This window comes from Sipha flava, unplaced genomic scaffold (assembly GCF_003268045.1).
Source record: "Sipha flava isolate LNK unplaced genomic scaffold, YSA_version1 117_pilon_pilon, whole genome shotgun sequence".
NCBI lineage: Eukaryota > Metazoa > Arthropoda > Insecta > Hemiptera > Aphididae > Sipha > Sipha flava.
In genome coordinates, this window is record NW_020271741.1 from 2,255,660 (window position 1) to 2,271,724 (window position 16,065).

The 16,065-nt window shown below is 24.8% G+C and overlaps 2 protein-coding genes across 5 annotated transcripts; one reads left to right on the top strand and one right to left on the bottom strand.

The window, feature by feature from the left end:
* Positions 1–1,972: 1,972 nt before the first annotated feature.
* Positions 1,973–3,905, bottom strand: LOC112693059. Its single transcript, XM_025567949.1, has 7 exons — positions 3,863–3,905; positions 3,511–3,770; positions 3,169–3,333; positions 2,867–3,024; positions 2,490–2,730; positions 2,204–2,396; positions 1,973–2,103 (listed from the first exon to the last, which is right to left on the bottom strand). Exons 1-7 carry the CDS (start codon positions 3,903–3,905, stop codon positions 1,973–1,975), a joined length of 1,191 nt encoding a protein of 396 aa, XP_025423734.1.
* A 5,561-nt stretch (positions 3,906–9,466) lies between these two features.
* Positions 9,467–16,065, top strand: LOC112693574. 4 transcript variants are annotated; one of them, XM_025568722.1, is made up of 4 exons: positions 9,467–9,552; positions 10,146–10,318; positions 10,382–10,592; positions 12,389–12,473. In XM_025568722.1, the coding sequence occupies exons 2-3, from the start codon at positions 10,146–10,148 to the stop codon at positions 10,569–10,571; spliced, it is 363 nt and encodes a 120-aa protein (XP_025424507.1). In that variant the 5' UTR covers positions 9,467–9,552; the 3' UTR covers positions 10,572–10,592; positions 12,389–12,473. The 4 variants fall into 4 exon arrangements, with proteins under 4 accessions (XP_025424507.1, XP_025424491.1, XP_025424500.1 ...); XM_025568706.1 differs by lacking the exon at positions 9,467–9,552 and adding an exon at positions 9,559–9,733; XM_025568715.1 differs by lacking the exon at positions 9,467–9,552 and adding an exon at positions 9,970–10,008.

Consider the following 16,065-nt stretch of genomic DNA (forward strand, 5'->3'; position numbering starts at 1 on the left):
CCTTCCGGGCAATGTACGAAAAAAGTAGGTGGCAGTTAACGTATTAAAATTAATAACTCTTAGACTTTTAAAATATTGACAAGTATTTATGAACAAATTATAAATAGTTATATTTTTATACTAGAATCTTTTGTGACTATTTTGGTTACTTTGATAATTATAACAATATTATATTATCAAAACAAATTACAAATAACATTATTCTCAACTATTGTATAAATATATATATATAATTATTAATATTGTTTTAAGTTATTGATAAATAGTTTTCTGATTAAAAATGTATTCTATGATTGTTGATGATGTCTATAATTATATTTCCATACTGATAATAATTTCATCATTCATTTGAATTGAATAGTTTTTATTTTCCAGATCAAATATCTTTAATAATTTTTAAATTTTTAGCTGTTATTTTTTATTAGTACCACTAAAATAACTATTATTTAATAAATAGTAAAAAATTTCAAATTCAAAATATATTTTAACTTACTGTGATAAATTTCATAATTTCACTAATCAGTATTTTAATATAATAATTTAGTACTTCTCTTATAATTCTATCTTCTATTTATCAATGACTCATTTCAGAATATAAAAACTAAATTTTAATTCTACTAACCATAATAACATTATTTATAACTATATTATTAGCAAAAATAATTATTTTATAATGTTGAAAAGACTTAAGTGAGTTAGCCATGTATGGTGTAAAGACGGTAAATTTATTAGACAAGTTCTCATTAACAAGTCAAATAAAAAATGAGACAATGAAAGGCCACAACAACATTGAATGAAATGAGTATTGAAGGTGCTGAGGATCAAGAAGATTGAATAGCTCTGCTGAAAGCTGCAAAGCGCCTAAATGGCATATGAAGAGAAAAAACTAGCTCAATAATTATTATGCTTTTTTCACCCTTTTTTTAATTTATTTCTATAAAATTATATTTAATAAAAATATAACTTGCTAATAAATATTTTTTTTTTCAATAAACAAGTATCATTTATCATTAAAAGCTTTAATTATTATTCACTGCATTTTTACTTCAGTAATACAAAATATTATTAAAATTAAAATATCCTTAATTACACATTATTTTAGTATAAATAATAATTTTATAAACACAAACTTTATCTAATAAATTAAAAATATTCTATGTTAAAATATAACATATTAACTCAGTATTATAATTTTAGTTACTTTACAGGTGCATACAATAAATCAAAATATTCATATTATCTTATTAGTAATTCAACCAGTCCAAACTGTGTCTATGAGCTCTAAAATTTGTAAAATTACATTTTTTTTTTCTAATAAATTTATAATTTTTCAAGTTTAATGCATATTTTTTTATTATTAGTACTAAAACTTCTGAACCCTGCTTATAACATATAAATGAAGAAATCATATTAAACATAATAATATTAAATTTTGTTGTAAAGCAACAATAAAATGCACATACCAAGTAAAATATATATTTATTGTCAATTTATAACTTAACGATTAAGAACTTGCCAATCTTTGTAATTTAAAAGGGATTACCATGGGAGAAGATTTGTTCGTACATATTGATAAATCACTAAACAATTTAAAACGAGAGTGGAAAAAATTTGTTAAGTGTAACAGCAGATGGTGGAAAAACTATGAGTGGTTCATATAAAGATGTGGTAGAAAAAAATGTTGAAAAACGATTTTGAAATTCCTATGAATTTTCATTATATAATTCACCAAGAAACATTTTGTTGTATAAGTACAATTCTTGCCTGTCAAAGTAATTTCCTCAATAAATTTTATTTGAAAAAATGGTTTGAGTCATCAACAATTTCAATAATTTTGGATGAAATTGAATCAGAATATTATTTATATATATTTATAGAATTTTAGGTATTTTATAGAAGTCTGATGGTTGAGTAGAGGTGTAGCACTTCAACGATTTTTTGATTTACAATTGAAAATAGAAATATTTATGAATTAAAAAAATAAAATCGTTTCTGAACTATCAGATGAATCATGGATTCTCGACTTGGCATTTTTAACAGATATAACGTCATTGATGATAACCAAACAATTAACAGCAACAATATCTTTATAAATGGATTCATCTGAAACATAAAATCACATTTAAGTTATAGCTTTAAAATAATAAAACATGTGCAATAAATTAGTTTTATCTAAAATAAAAAATAAAAAATAAAAACTTACACATAAGTTTATCGATCGGAAAAAAGGAAAGTAAGGATTGGCCTTGCTTTTCAAGAATTTCTGTAATATTAAGATCCTTGATATGTTCTTTTACATTTGACAAAACGGACATTAAATCATCTGTACTTTTGCCATTAAGTTTTGAACAAAACACAAAAGCATGACCCATTTCAACAGGTTTGATCACTCCGGTCTGAAAGAAATTGAAAATTAAAATTAAATACAAATTACATTGAAAAAATAGGAATAGATAATTTTAAAATTCTAGTTCATAAATTATAAATACCTTAAGGAACATATTAACAAGCACATAGAAAACACCAACATTAACTTGAGAAAGTAATGGATATCCAATTAACAAAAAACTGTCAGAAATTTTAAGTTTTTTCAATGATTCTAAAATTAAAGTCAGAGAGTCAAGCTGTTTTCTACTATTGTTCAAAAAATCATTGGTATAAATCGATGTTACATCACAAACAATCAATTGACCATGGATCGCTTGTTTTGGAATTTTAAGCCGAAAATATCTGTAACACATAAAAAAAAAAATTATATATTAATATTAAAAATAATATATAAAATATTATTTTAATATTATATTTATACTTATTATTAACGTGAAATATAATTTTATTTACATAGGTTGAAAAATTAAAAACTTACTCTCTACGCTTAATAGCGTCATCTGTTGAAACAGCAAACAATGATCTTGCTCGATTGTTGTAATCAATAAGTTCATTGGCACAAAACTTTGAGTTACGAATTATAGAAACAGGTTTACCCATTTGCATATTCAAACTCAAAAAATCAATTTTGGCATCCTATATAAAAAAAAAACAAAATAACAAATTATCATTTAGTTTTAAATAATATGAATATTATATAAATTATATAATTATATTATATACAAATATAATATAAGTTTTATAATTCTACTGACCTTTGCGGTAAACTACGATACCTACTTCTTTATCATACTTCCATGGAGTTTGCTTATAACTATTCACTTGATCTTGAAGTAATTTAGTTTCGTCTAATTCTCGGTATTTTACTTGACACATTTTTTCGGTAAATGAACAATTCATATCTGTCTTCGTTGTCGAAACTTTCGGTAGATCGAACTGAATAGCCTATTCAATAATAAATAATTTTGTGTTAATCATAATTTAATTTTTAAATGTTTCAGCGTTAAAATAAATAAAATATTTATTTTGAAATTTTGAGATTTAACTCCAAAATGACAATGCACAATAGGTAATATATCAATGAAAGTTATCTTAAAAAAAATTAAATATTATAAATCATACCCTAAGTTTATTTAGTCCAACATTTTCCTGAGAAGGGTTAATTGGTTTTATTTGAAATCTATTGATATATGTTTTAGCGACACAATACTGTAATTCTGTTAATGATTTAATATCATTTTCAGTTTTCTGGTAAAACCATTTTATATTATTCTCTTTAACTTGCATTTGCAATTCACTAAAATATTTGGAACACTTATATACGGATGACAAGAAATCTTTTGGCAACTCGTTCAATGGAAACGAACAGTTATCAGACAGCGCTAAAATTATAAAAAATAATTGTTATAAATTATAAATATAAAATAATTTAATAACTTTAACAATTTAACTTTAATAATTTAACAAAACTTACTGTGATTAGAATTTGAGAAAAATGTATCAAAGGTTCTACTCATTGCAATCCCTTAAAATCTCGACCATTTATATAATGTAAGGTAACAAGATGTCAAAGTAATTTGTTTTTTTTAATTTTATTATATTTTAATAAAAGAAGATTAAATCATTTTCTGTTTTATTTTTAACCAAATATCAAAAGTCAAAATCTTAATTCAATAAAATTACAATATACTTATATATATGTTTTGGAACCGACCCCCACCCCCGAATTTTTTTCTAAATACAAGCTTGAGGTCTAGGTATATTATTAGTAAAAATTGTCAATGGGGTAGGGTTAAAACCCCCAAAACCACCCCTCTAGCGCCTGATTAAACCAGATAGGTACTGTTTTCAATAGATTCAATAGATTTTTTCAAACATTCATCAATACATTTTTTACGTTTTATATTTTTGTGTCATAATCATTGTTAAACATAACTTTTACTAAATTTTCGTAATCATTAAAAATATACTCTAAGGTTTAAATATACAACATATTATACGAGTATAAACAAATTACTGTGCTTATATCAATATCAACAAATTATACCTAATAAAATACTAGTTTTGTTAAATGTATGTAAAATATGACTCTAAAATATACTCATGTAGGTATGCTGTTTCTAATTTATTAATATGTCTTATTAAACCTCTGGCTTCAGACCGCACAAATAGTTTTTCATTTAATTATACAGTAGTCTTTGAAAGTGACATGAGTAGATTAAAGAAATGACTATTTCCAAAGTTCATTTTTTTTTAAACTTTTTAAGTTAACTAGTTTAATTGGCAGTTGTAATAACTTGCTTTTCACAATTGATTTAAAAATTACCTAGATAGTTATACATTTTTTGTTTATACGTAAATATTAATATAAAAATTAAATAATCATGTAAAGTAAAATTGTCGAAAATACTAAAATAATAGATGTCATATTAGATTTTGTAGGTTGGGGACGACCTTTGGGTTCTTGCCGTGGATTCAGAATGTATAAAGAATTTTAGCTATAAAAACAGTACTGAGTGATGGCCTCTTGATGTACAATGTCATAGTTTCTTCCTTATTAACTTTTTACTTATCGAGTTAAATTTATGAACTCTTAACTATTAACTTATTAATCTTGTGTTCTCATAACTTACTTAACTCGAGTTAATTATTTTCATTAACTTGCCCATCTTTGACTATTTCTCCCATAGACAATTGTATATAAATTGTTCGCGTGTAAACTTTCCTGATAGATAATAGGTACTGCAGCTTGAAGTAAGAAATAAAATATTGTATACAAGGAGATACTGTAAAAAAAACCTAAAATACTAACTAGGCATCAGTGCCGGTTTAAGGAGTTAAGGGGAGGGCAAAGGGGGTAGTTGTTCCTGGTGGCAATTTTTTAGGGACAGCAATTACTTAACGGTTAAAACAAAAATTTTGAAGTTTTCTAGTGTATTATTTTCTAATTTAATATTTTAATTTTTAGAAAGAATTATTATTTATTAAAAAATATGTGTAATAAATAATAAATAATAATAGTAATTAGTAATATTATATTGTATAGTTTATATTTATATCGCCTAGTGCTTACCACGTAAGTGACCGTTCAGCGTATTATTATGAATAAATCTGTACTTCGCAAGATAAATGAAGTAATGGCAGCTAAATATTTCTCGTTGATCGTAAATTCTACTCCCGATATCACAAAGTTTGACCAATTAACAATTGCTATTAGATTCGTTAATTTAGACGGGACTCCAGTAGAAGGATTTTTATGTTTTATTCCATCGGTTGGACATAAAAGTGAAGAAATGGAAGTCGCAATATTAATGAAATTAATTTAATTAAATATCAACATAAATTATTATCGTGGACAATCCTACGACAATGTCAGAAATATGTCAGGTATGTATAATGGTTTACAAGCTCGAATCAAAGAAAAATCAAAAAACGAAATTTTTAGCCCATGGTCAGCACATTCCTTAAATTTGGTTGGTTGCCATGCTGCTGATGTAACTAAGGAAGGTTATACATTTTTTTTTACTTGCCCAAAATATCTATGTATTCTTTTCTGCATCGACATGGCGGTGGGAACAACTTTTAATAAGTTTGAAAAATATACCAAACTCAATGTTTGTAAAAAACTTATGCCCGACGAGATGGTCATCAAGATTCAGTGTTTGTAAGAGTTTTAAAATTGGGTATAAAGGAGTGTTAAATTCATTGAAATCTATAACTTCAAATTTGGATCAGAAAGTTGGTATAAGACATGAAGCAGAATCCATGTATAAAAAAATTGACACGCTCGAATTTTCATTTATGACTGCTCTGTGGACTCCAATATCAGAAAGATTCAACGCGACAAGTAAAAATTTACAACGTATTAATATTGATTTATCTTGTGTTGTGAAATTGTATGAATCTTTAGAAATGTATGTAAAAGATATGAGAAATAGATTCGATAATATATTATTTGAAGCAAAGCAAATTAGTGGGCATGAAATATTTGTTTACAAAGATAAAAGAAATAAACGAAAAAAATGTTTTCATGATCAGTGGCGGATTTAACGGGAAAAAAATGGACATATGCTGCCTGGGCACCTACCCATAAAGACGCTCGGGCCACAGACCCAGTCTTCAATTCACTAATTTTCATTTCAACGAAAAAATTAAAATAAAATAGAAATGGACCACGATTTTGAATATTCTTTTCGATACTGTAAAAACGTTGTCCGGTTTAAGCGTGGCCACCGAGGGAATTTAAAAAATTATGAATATCCTGGAATTTACTTGACTATCATTAAATTGATTTCCCATCGTAAATGTTCAAAAGTTTGAGTAAAACTCGTGGGGTGGCACGTTTTAAAGCTGTGAAAGCCTTAATTCAAAATGTCGAGTGCATTTTAGACTGCCTAGAAAATGAGATATTAAGAGTTGGAGCATCTGGAGATGATATTATGGCTGCTCAGACATTACTATTATCAAATAATTGATTACTTTTTTTTAATTTGTTATGGTGGCATTCAATGCTTGATATATCAAACGATTAATAATTTAAAAAATTTATAAAATTTATTTTGATATATCAATTCTGGGCAACTACAACTACAAAAAAAAATAAATTTATTTGATAATGAATAAAAATTGTATTTCAACAGCATTAACAAAATTAAAAAATCCTAGAAATGAAAAATCTTACAATCATTTTATGGCAAAAGCAAAAACAAATTGGGAAAAAATGGGTTTGGATCATGCGGACTTTCCAATAGTGAGAAATCGGCGAATTAAGAAAATGGCTGGTGAAAAAGCTACTGATTCTTCTTTGGAAACGTTTGATAAACATAAACAATGAAGTTTTCGATACAATATGCAGTAATAAGAATTTTTTGGTTTTTTGATGCCTGAAAATGTACAAAAACTGATAGAAGGTGATTTAGATATCAGTGTTGGTATTTTGATTAAGAAATACACTGATTTATTTACAACTGATCTGAAATATGAGTTGATTAGTTTTATTGATTTATATTTTTCTTAAAATAACGATTTTATTAACAACAATCCACTGAATAACTTAAAATTTATCATTGATAAACATTTGATAGACAGTTTTCCAAAGTTTAGCAGTCTTTTTAGATTATTTCTTACACTCCCTATTAGTACAGCAAGCGCTGAATGAGTAATGAGTTCTTTAAAAAAAATATTAAAAAAAACATCGTTGTGCCACTTTAAGTGAAAAAACTTTCAATGAATTCAGTATATTTTTATCAAAGATCGGTGGCAAGTAAAATAAATCTAGATAGGTACAACTATTAAAATATTTGCTGAAGCCAGATGACAATTTACAATTTTACTTGAATTACCGATTTACATTAGTAATATACTATGTGTTTAACAATATAAATTTTTTTGTTTAAATTTAATAATAATTTTGATAAGGTTATTTAGAAATATATTCAGTTTGGACGATTTAAATATATGTATATATTTTTTTTTTGTTTCAATTCCTATCTAGTTTAACCATAATTTAAGAGGGAAGTCACGAGTTAGTATTCAAGACGATTCATAATTCTTGGGTCATTTAAATCGTATGTCGCCTGGGCTTTTTTCCTTAAATCCGCCACTGTTCATGATGACCTCAATGTTCAAGAAACAATATTTCATGGACAATAGAAATTCAAAAATGAAACATTTTTACCAATTTGTGACAATCATTTTATGTTTAAATGAAAGAAAAATGGCATATATTGAGATAAATAAGATATTTGGTTTTTTTTTTAATATGGAGGAAATTGACAATGAGATTTTACGTGAAAAATCAAAACAATTAGTAGCTATTTATAGTGAAGATTTAGAATCTAACCTCGAGAATGAGATTATTCAATTTAAAACTATAGTGAAACATTTTTCAGAAGAAGAAAAATTATCCATGCATAATTTGCTTGAAGCATTAACTATATCAAAATTAAATGATTCATTTCCTAACGTGGAAACAGCTTTAAAAAATTTTATATCCATACCATGCTCAAAAACGCTAGTGGGGAGAGATCATTCTCAGTTTTAAAGATAGTGAAGAACTACCAAATAACATCATTATCTAACGAAAATATGTCATCGTTGGCTCTAATGTCTATCGAAAATTGTATCCTACAAAGTATGGATTGGAATAATTTAATAAAAGAATTTGCTTCACAGAAACCTAGAAAAAAATTGTAAATTTTAATTTATGTTTATAAGATTATAATATTTAACTAATGTTTATAATGTTTATACTTACTAATTAATAGTTTTATGATATTAAAACTACCGATTTTTATATTACCGATAATATAAATGCTAAATATAAATTTATATGCTTATAAATATATATAAACTAAACAATTTTAACGCTGTTGTTATGTATGTTATTTTTATGATGGGTACAGGTTTGTAAAGGGCGGAATTTTAAAATTTGCCCTCCAGGCGGCATATTCGTTAACCCTGCACTGCTAGGCATACATACAAAATCAAAATATTTGAATCGACTAGTGTGCTATCCTGCGCAAAAAAAAGTTTTATTTTATAAAATAATTAAAATTATTAAAAAAATAAATATATATTTAAAGATGCATTAAGACCAAAATTCAAGTGTCATGAAAATAATTTCAAGGTTACTTAGCAATAAATTGAATAGCCCAATAAAATCATGCAAATGCAATACCTTCCAATCCCTTTATTATTATGAATAATGTTATAATAGAATATTAAATTATTACTATTAAAATCTGTAAGCACACGTTCAAAAGTTGGATAAAATCAACTTCACGGTATCTTATGGTTGGTGAGGTAACTTGTGATTTATTATATGATATACCTTGATGTAACAATATGGTTCAGTCAATCAGAGATAATTATTTTAGAAAACACGACACGGCACAGTGTAGTGTGAACCCGGCTTTATTTTGTAGAGTTGGAGGACCTTTCTTTTAAGACGGTAGTTTGTGATGTGCTGCAAGGTTAATAGATAATAATTATTATCTTTAAACCTTAGGTGTGCTCATGCGCGTGTGGAGCTTGGAACTGCAGTGATCTGCTCATGTGATATGTATTCTATTATCAATAATCATTGTTTAGCAATTTGTCAATCATCAATGTTTTTGTCTCATTATGTTCGGTGTTTTTTTTTTTATTATTCTTAGCAATTAGGTATTTTAAATAAGTAATTCAGAAATTATTTAATGTTTCATTATACATATTAATTCTAAAACTGATGTAGACACAGAAACGTATTTTTTTTTATTTTTTTTTAATAATGTCCGAAAATATTATCAAAAAAGATATAATAGAATGTTCTGATGATGAAAATTATGGTTTTAAACAAAATCAGGTGATTTAATAACAGGACCATTATTTTTCTTTTTTAACAATTTTCTAAAGAATCAATGAAGTCTTGCTCTTGTATTGTGTATTGTATGCACTTCACATCTCAAAATTAAAAATTAAATATAATTTAAACTAACTTTGAGTTATTCAGTTACAAATACTTTTATCTTGCATATCTAATTTCTATGGAAATCTTAATGAGTATTAGAAAAACAATTAACTTTTATTAACACTTGCCAAAACTATATGAAATAATTATTAATGATTAATAATAACACTGTAATTATTTATTCAATATTTTGTATTCAATGTTTATGTTGAAATCATATTTATTTTCACTTTTTTCCATTTAATTATTAAATTTTACAATAGTGCTAGATTATTATTGAGTTTGATTAAATTAATTTTTATTGTAGATGAACGAATGTTATCCAGAACCATCTGAAATATTTTCACTGTACAAAACATTGGAATCAGGTAATGCTTCATCTTTAAAATTAGAATGGATATGTCCTGGGAGAAGGGAATTAACTCCTGATGATAGTCAAGTTTCACAGAATAGTACCAATGATCTTTGTGATATTACGGAGTATGATTAATTTAATTTATATTAAAATGCATTTATATTGATAATTTCAAATTGAATTTTTAGTTCATTGGATCAATCAGATTTCAACTTTCAAGAAGATATATCACATATAGACCTAAATCGTAAAGATGGCAAAAAAGAATTGAAAGGAAGTGCTAAAAAAAGAACCACTAGTTTTAACACAGTTTTGTCTAACATGGCTAGACATCAGAAATTGGACAATATGTCCGACGAAAAATTTGATTCATTATAAATATTAAGAATATAAATTTAGGTAAATACATTTTCAATGTAAATAATTAGTACTTTTTATGGTCATATACCGTTTATTTCTTATTTTATTTTAACATAAATTAAAATTCAATTTATATGTGTTACATATACAAAATTACTTAACACTAATTCATATTTAAGATGAAATAACTTTTAAATGTTTCATTATCCAAAGCATAGAACATTTTTTTATGATTATTTACTTACAAATCTGATATAATCTAATGATTCAGTTGTATTTATTTATTAAAACATTCATTAGAAAATCTGATAATTAATGAATTTTTTTAAATCTTCTCTAATTTTCTTTTAATTTCTTATTTTAATATTTTATATATTTATATTCAGTTTATCTTACTGTGAAGAAATTATTAGTATATATTTTTATAATTTTTCAAGCAATATAGACACCATTTAAGCCCATTGCTTTTAATACCAAATTCTTCTACTCCTCTATTAAATAATGATTAATAATAATAATTTATTAAAATAAAATGAAATATGTACATGGAGATGACGAGTGTATTACTCCTCCCTAGTAAAACATTGTATTCATATAATATTTCTTCAAAATATTTAATAAAATCTTAAAAAACAAAAGAACTTCATGTTACTCAGTCAACTGTCAAAATTTGTAGACAGATGCTATAACTAAAATAACTATTTTATACATTTTATTTCTTGGTTTTTATTTAAAAACTGATTCAGGGTGAGAGAGGTCAGTTGATATTTCTAATTATGGTTGCTGTAGTAATAGAATAAAATGTAACTACCTTTATTAGGTAGATTGAAATTTTAATATTCTAATTTTTGCAAAAACATAAAAGTCATGAAAATAACAATTTCATTTCATTGAAAATTAGTATATTTTAAATTTTGATGTATTTTACAACTTTCCATTAGTTTTTCACTATTATTTAAAACATTTTCCTTATTCAAAGTTCCAATTAGACAAATTTTTTATTAAAAAACTCTTAAAATTGATAAAAGCAATTATTCTGATCAAAATTATATAAATAGACAAAAAATAAACAAATCTTCATAATACCATAACATTCCTTATTTTACTTCAATAAATTTAAATATTTTGTCTTAAACAAGTGATATAAGAAACTAAATAGTAGTAGAACTGAATATGTAATAGAAGTTTATTATAGTTTATATAGGTACATATGATCTTATTGGAATATTTTAAGGGTGGTCCTAAAATTTCCCAGGTTTAAAATTAAATATTCTGTCAAGTTTCAATTGATATCAAATTTTATATTAAAATTCATTATTTTATAATATTATGTCTTTCATACCTATTCCCTACCACGAAAAATAAAATACTTTTTTACTTTTAATAAATTAAACAAATGAAATTGAATTAAAAGTTTTTTATGAAATAAAAAGAAGTACCATATAATTTTATTTATAACACAAATTATAATAATAAATAAATTGTAAACAAATGTTTAATATAAAGATTTAATTTACAAATATATTTTTTATCTAGATATGTAAAGTAGTATTGTATATTTTTACTATTGGCTAATAAAAGATTGTGCCAATTGGATTATAAATTCAGTTACATAAGTTAACAGTTCTTTCATATTATTATTTTAACTTAGTATGAAAATAAAATATTTAAATATTTTAAAAAAAATTAATCTTTAAAAAATCATTAACTGAATTGTATTTTAGTAAAACATTAATAGATGTTTTACTTTATTATAATATTAATTTATAATATATTATGTAACATTGTAAAAAATTAATGGTATTATTAGTCATGAATAATTGGGTATGTTTCAGAGTTATTGAATAATTCAAATTTATCAATGGGTGAAAATAAATATTCTAGTGCTGTAAATCAAAGTATAGAGAAAAGCCGACTTGGATGTAGTGTATGTCTGAAAAAAAATACTAATGATACTTTGATTAATCATATTGATATTTCACCCAATAAACCATGGCGTGATAGAAATCATTTAAAAAATAATGTTAGCATTACAAAAAATGAAAAATGTATAACACTGTGTAAACCAACAATTAATGAATGTTATTGTAATCATATGGAACAATTAAAAAATGAACCATTCCCAAGACTAATATGTTCAAAACTTTTGAAAACTCCAAATCTTATTAATGTGGACAAAAAATGGTTACATGAAATAATTGAATTTAGACGAGAAAATTGGTTTGATTGTCATTCGGATTCATTTATTGATCCTATGTTTGTTCAAAATAATAAACCCTTTTGTAAGTTTATAATCATTATTTTTAAATTATAGTTATTTATAGTTAAAAATGGTTAAAAGTAAAAATTACATTTTGTATTATACTTTAATTTTAAGTTTATAACAAAGTGATTACATTATAAAATATATTATAGTATATTTAGTACTTAAATAAAATATTATATTTTTATTTTTGGTTTCAGATATTTCAAATAACCACTCACTCAATAGTAATCATCTAAATGATTTTAGATTTTCATGTCCTATTAATATTAGTAATTTTAAGACTGAAAATACTTGCACAGATTTCAATAGTTCTGCAAAAATAGGTAGCTACACAAATGTTGAGAAAAAAAATTCAGAACAAAAAGTTATTGGTATGTAATCAGTAATGAAAATAAATTGATAAATATGTTGTGTTATACATGTTGTACAGATATTAGAGTAAAAGTTAATTTTAAAAGTCTATCTTTAATTATTTTTAAAGATGTATGTGTCGCATCCAAATAGTGAAATCACTCATTTCATGAACTGGATGTCCAGATAGTGAAATTCGTCCAGATCATGAATTTTGACGAAAATATATTATATGGACATTCATTTCATGAAATGGACAATACTTATATTGTGCACTTTGTGTAATTATTATAAAACCAGATATCATAGTATTATAAATATACTTTTTTATATTGTTTTATGAACAAAAATATAACAATAATTATAGTCATAATAAATTATATCATATTACATTATATTTTTATTGTATTTTTTATAAACTATACTCGTACGTATATTATTTTTTATAAACAACAGTGTTACCTATGAAGTATTATGAAATATTTATAATACTTCATAACTATACCTATATATATGTTTCTTCTTTATTATTTATTTTTACACTATAATTGATTATGGCATTGACTGTTACATATCATATTGTTTTTAAAACAAGAACACCTACTTTATTGGCAAGGAGTTTTTGCCTTACACGAACAAGACAAAAATCCTTGCCCCCCTGAAATTTTTTTAATTATTTCTCGCACTGAAAATTCAACATTTTTATCAACTTGGTCAGTAGTAAGAAATTGAGTTGTTGATTTTTTCAAACATTCACTATTGAACCATCCTTTAATTAAACCATATTTTGTTTTCATTAAATTTTTTTTTTTTTTATTCAGTGATCACACAAATTATGTTTATAAATATCTAAATTGAAAAAAAATATATATCATAATATTATAATATTAATATAAATTTCGACAAAAACGTCTTTAATAGTTCTGAATAATTAACTAATTTAATATATTTTTTTTTATGTTGTGTGCTCTTTTAAGATAATATTTAATTATGTTTAATGGTATTTAATTTTTTTTATATTAAAAAAAAAAAAAATTGTTATAACTTATAACGTTTTAAATATATTATATTTTGTCGAAAAATATTTTTTGGAACCGTATTTTGTATTACTACTAAGTATACCATTTATAAAATAATAAATGCACGTACAAACTGTAGGCCCAGTACCTAACCTATAGTACGAAACTATAACGCATATATTCTTAACTTTTTCTGTGCCATAGACCCCTTTAAAGCATAAAATATAATCACGGACCCCCCCGCCCCCTTAAAAAAATATATATATATAAATAAATATAATTTTAATTACACGGCGACGGGTCAACTAAAGTGATAGATTTCCAAGTTAAATTGAAACGCTCCTTGGATCGTATTACCTTGTTATATTATTTTACGATTTCGGTAACTTTATAAGACGTATAAAATTATCATAATCTATGTTTTATATTCAAATACATTGTTGTATTTTAGACTCTGAAGTCTTTCAACAATTATTATTGTTATTTTAAAAACGCTATTAGAACAAATTTATTTTTGGCATATTTAAAAAAAAAACAGCCATTCCGTCAACCTCCGAGTAATCATTTACGGAACCCCAAGGGGTCTATAAACCCCCGTTTAAAAACCTACGCTGTAACGGGTGACCGTCGCGCCCCAGGTGACAAATTTCTGGCAGTGCTTCTAAGACTACATTCCCGCGTAAAATAATTTTAAAACCACGAGAGTTGTTATAAAGACTTAACTATTAATACTTTACGTAAAACTCATTATTTATTTACTATCACATGCACTAACAATTAATAATATTAATATTTCAATTTTTTACGCAATTTTATATTATGTAGGTACATTTAAAAACTAAATAATTAGGTAATGAAACTTAAAACTATTATGTATTATATTTACATAAAAAAATATTTTTCCAAATTGAAATATTCTGGTACTCGTCGTCATTTTTATCTTCACTTGGACTACTTTCGTCAGGATTAATAGTCAATATTATTGGTTCCAATATCTCATCCCTCAGTCCTGCCTTGACGAAGTCCTCCTCTTGAATTTTGACACAATGTTCTCCACATTTAGCCCAATCGTCCGGAGTTACTGCATCGATCTCTTTATATACAAGTGTCTCGATGTCTGCAATTTTGAATGTCGAATTTTTTCGGCCACTCTGCCTTTAACTTGTGCCCAAATAAGCTCTACTGGATTTTACTGACAGTGGTAAGGGGGAATTTTACCACTTACCACTTCATGACTCATTTAAAAAGTTAGATCATCCATTTTATATTTTTTTCCTCTCGGTATCGAATGTTTTACTTTTTCTCGTAACTTGTCAAGTAAATACCTGTCAGACACGCTCACTAAATGTTATTTGTTGAAAAACTTGGGAGTTACATAGGTATCCGTCAACCTTCATCCGATAAGGAAACATTAATTTGATATTGGATGTGGAATTACCGAAATTAAATTTTATTACTCCCATATAATATAGATCACGGATAAAACACTATTATCTTTATTAATATTGAAAAGATAGTATGTAAGCTATTTATTGCTAAATAATATAATAATTTTTTTTTATAATAATCACACAAAGTGAAATTGAAATGAAAATGAAGCGAAAATGAAATTTTCGTTAAAATTCACGATATGGATAAATTTCATTATCTGGACATCTAGTTCATAAATGAATGATTTCATTATGTGGATGCAACATATGTATAGATAATTGTTTTCATAATGATATTTAAATTTATAACTTGACTAACATAATTATAATTTTCAGGCAAAAGAAAAAAAATACTAAATAAACCTTGGTATCCATCATCAGTGCATTTTAAATTATAATTTTAAGTATTTTTTTTTTTTTTAATAATATGAATAGCACTGTAGAAA

Coding starts and splice junctions, on each gene's coding strand:
- LOC112693574 (XM_025568697.1), top strand. CDS start 12,415: ATGGGTGAAAATAAATATTCTAGTGCTGTAAATCAAAGTATAGAGAAA. Junction 12,836..13,016: donor TCAAAATAATAAACCCTTTT/GTAAGTTTATAA, acceptor TTTTGGTTTCAG/ATATTTCAAATAACCACTCA. Junction 13,191..15,955: donor TTCAGAACAAAAAGTTATTG/GTATGTAATCAG, acceptor TATAATTTTCAG/GCAAAAGAAAAAAAATACTA.
- LOC112693059 (XM_025567949.1), bottom strand. CDS start 3,905: ATGAGTAGAACCTTTGATACATTTTTCTCAAATTCTAATCACA. Junction 3,771..3,862: donor TTTCTCAAATTCTAATCACA/GTAAGTTTTGTT, acceptor TTATAATTTTAG/CGCTGTCTGATAACTGTTCG. Junction 2,731..2,866: donor GACGCTATTAAGCGTAGAGA/GTAAGTTTTTAA, acceptor TATGTGTTACAG/ATATTTTCGGCTTAAAATTC.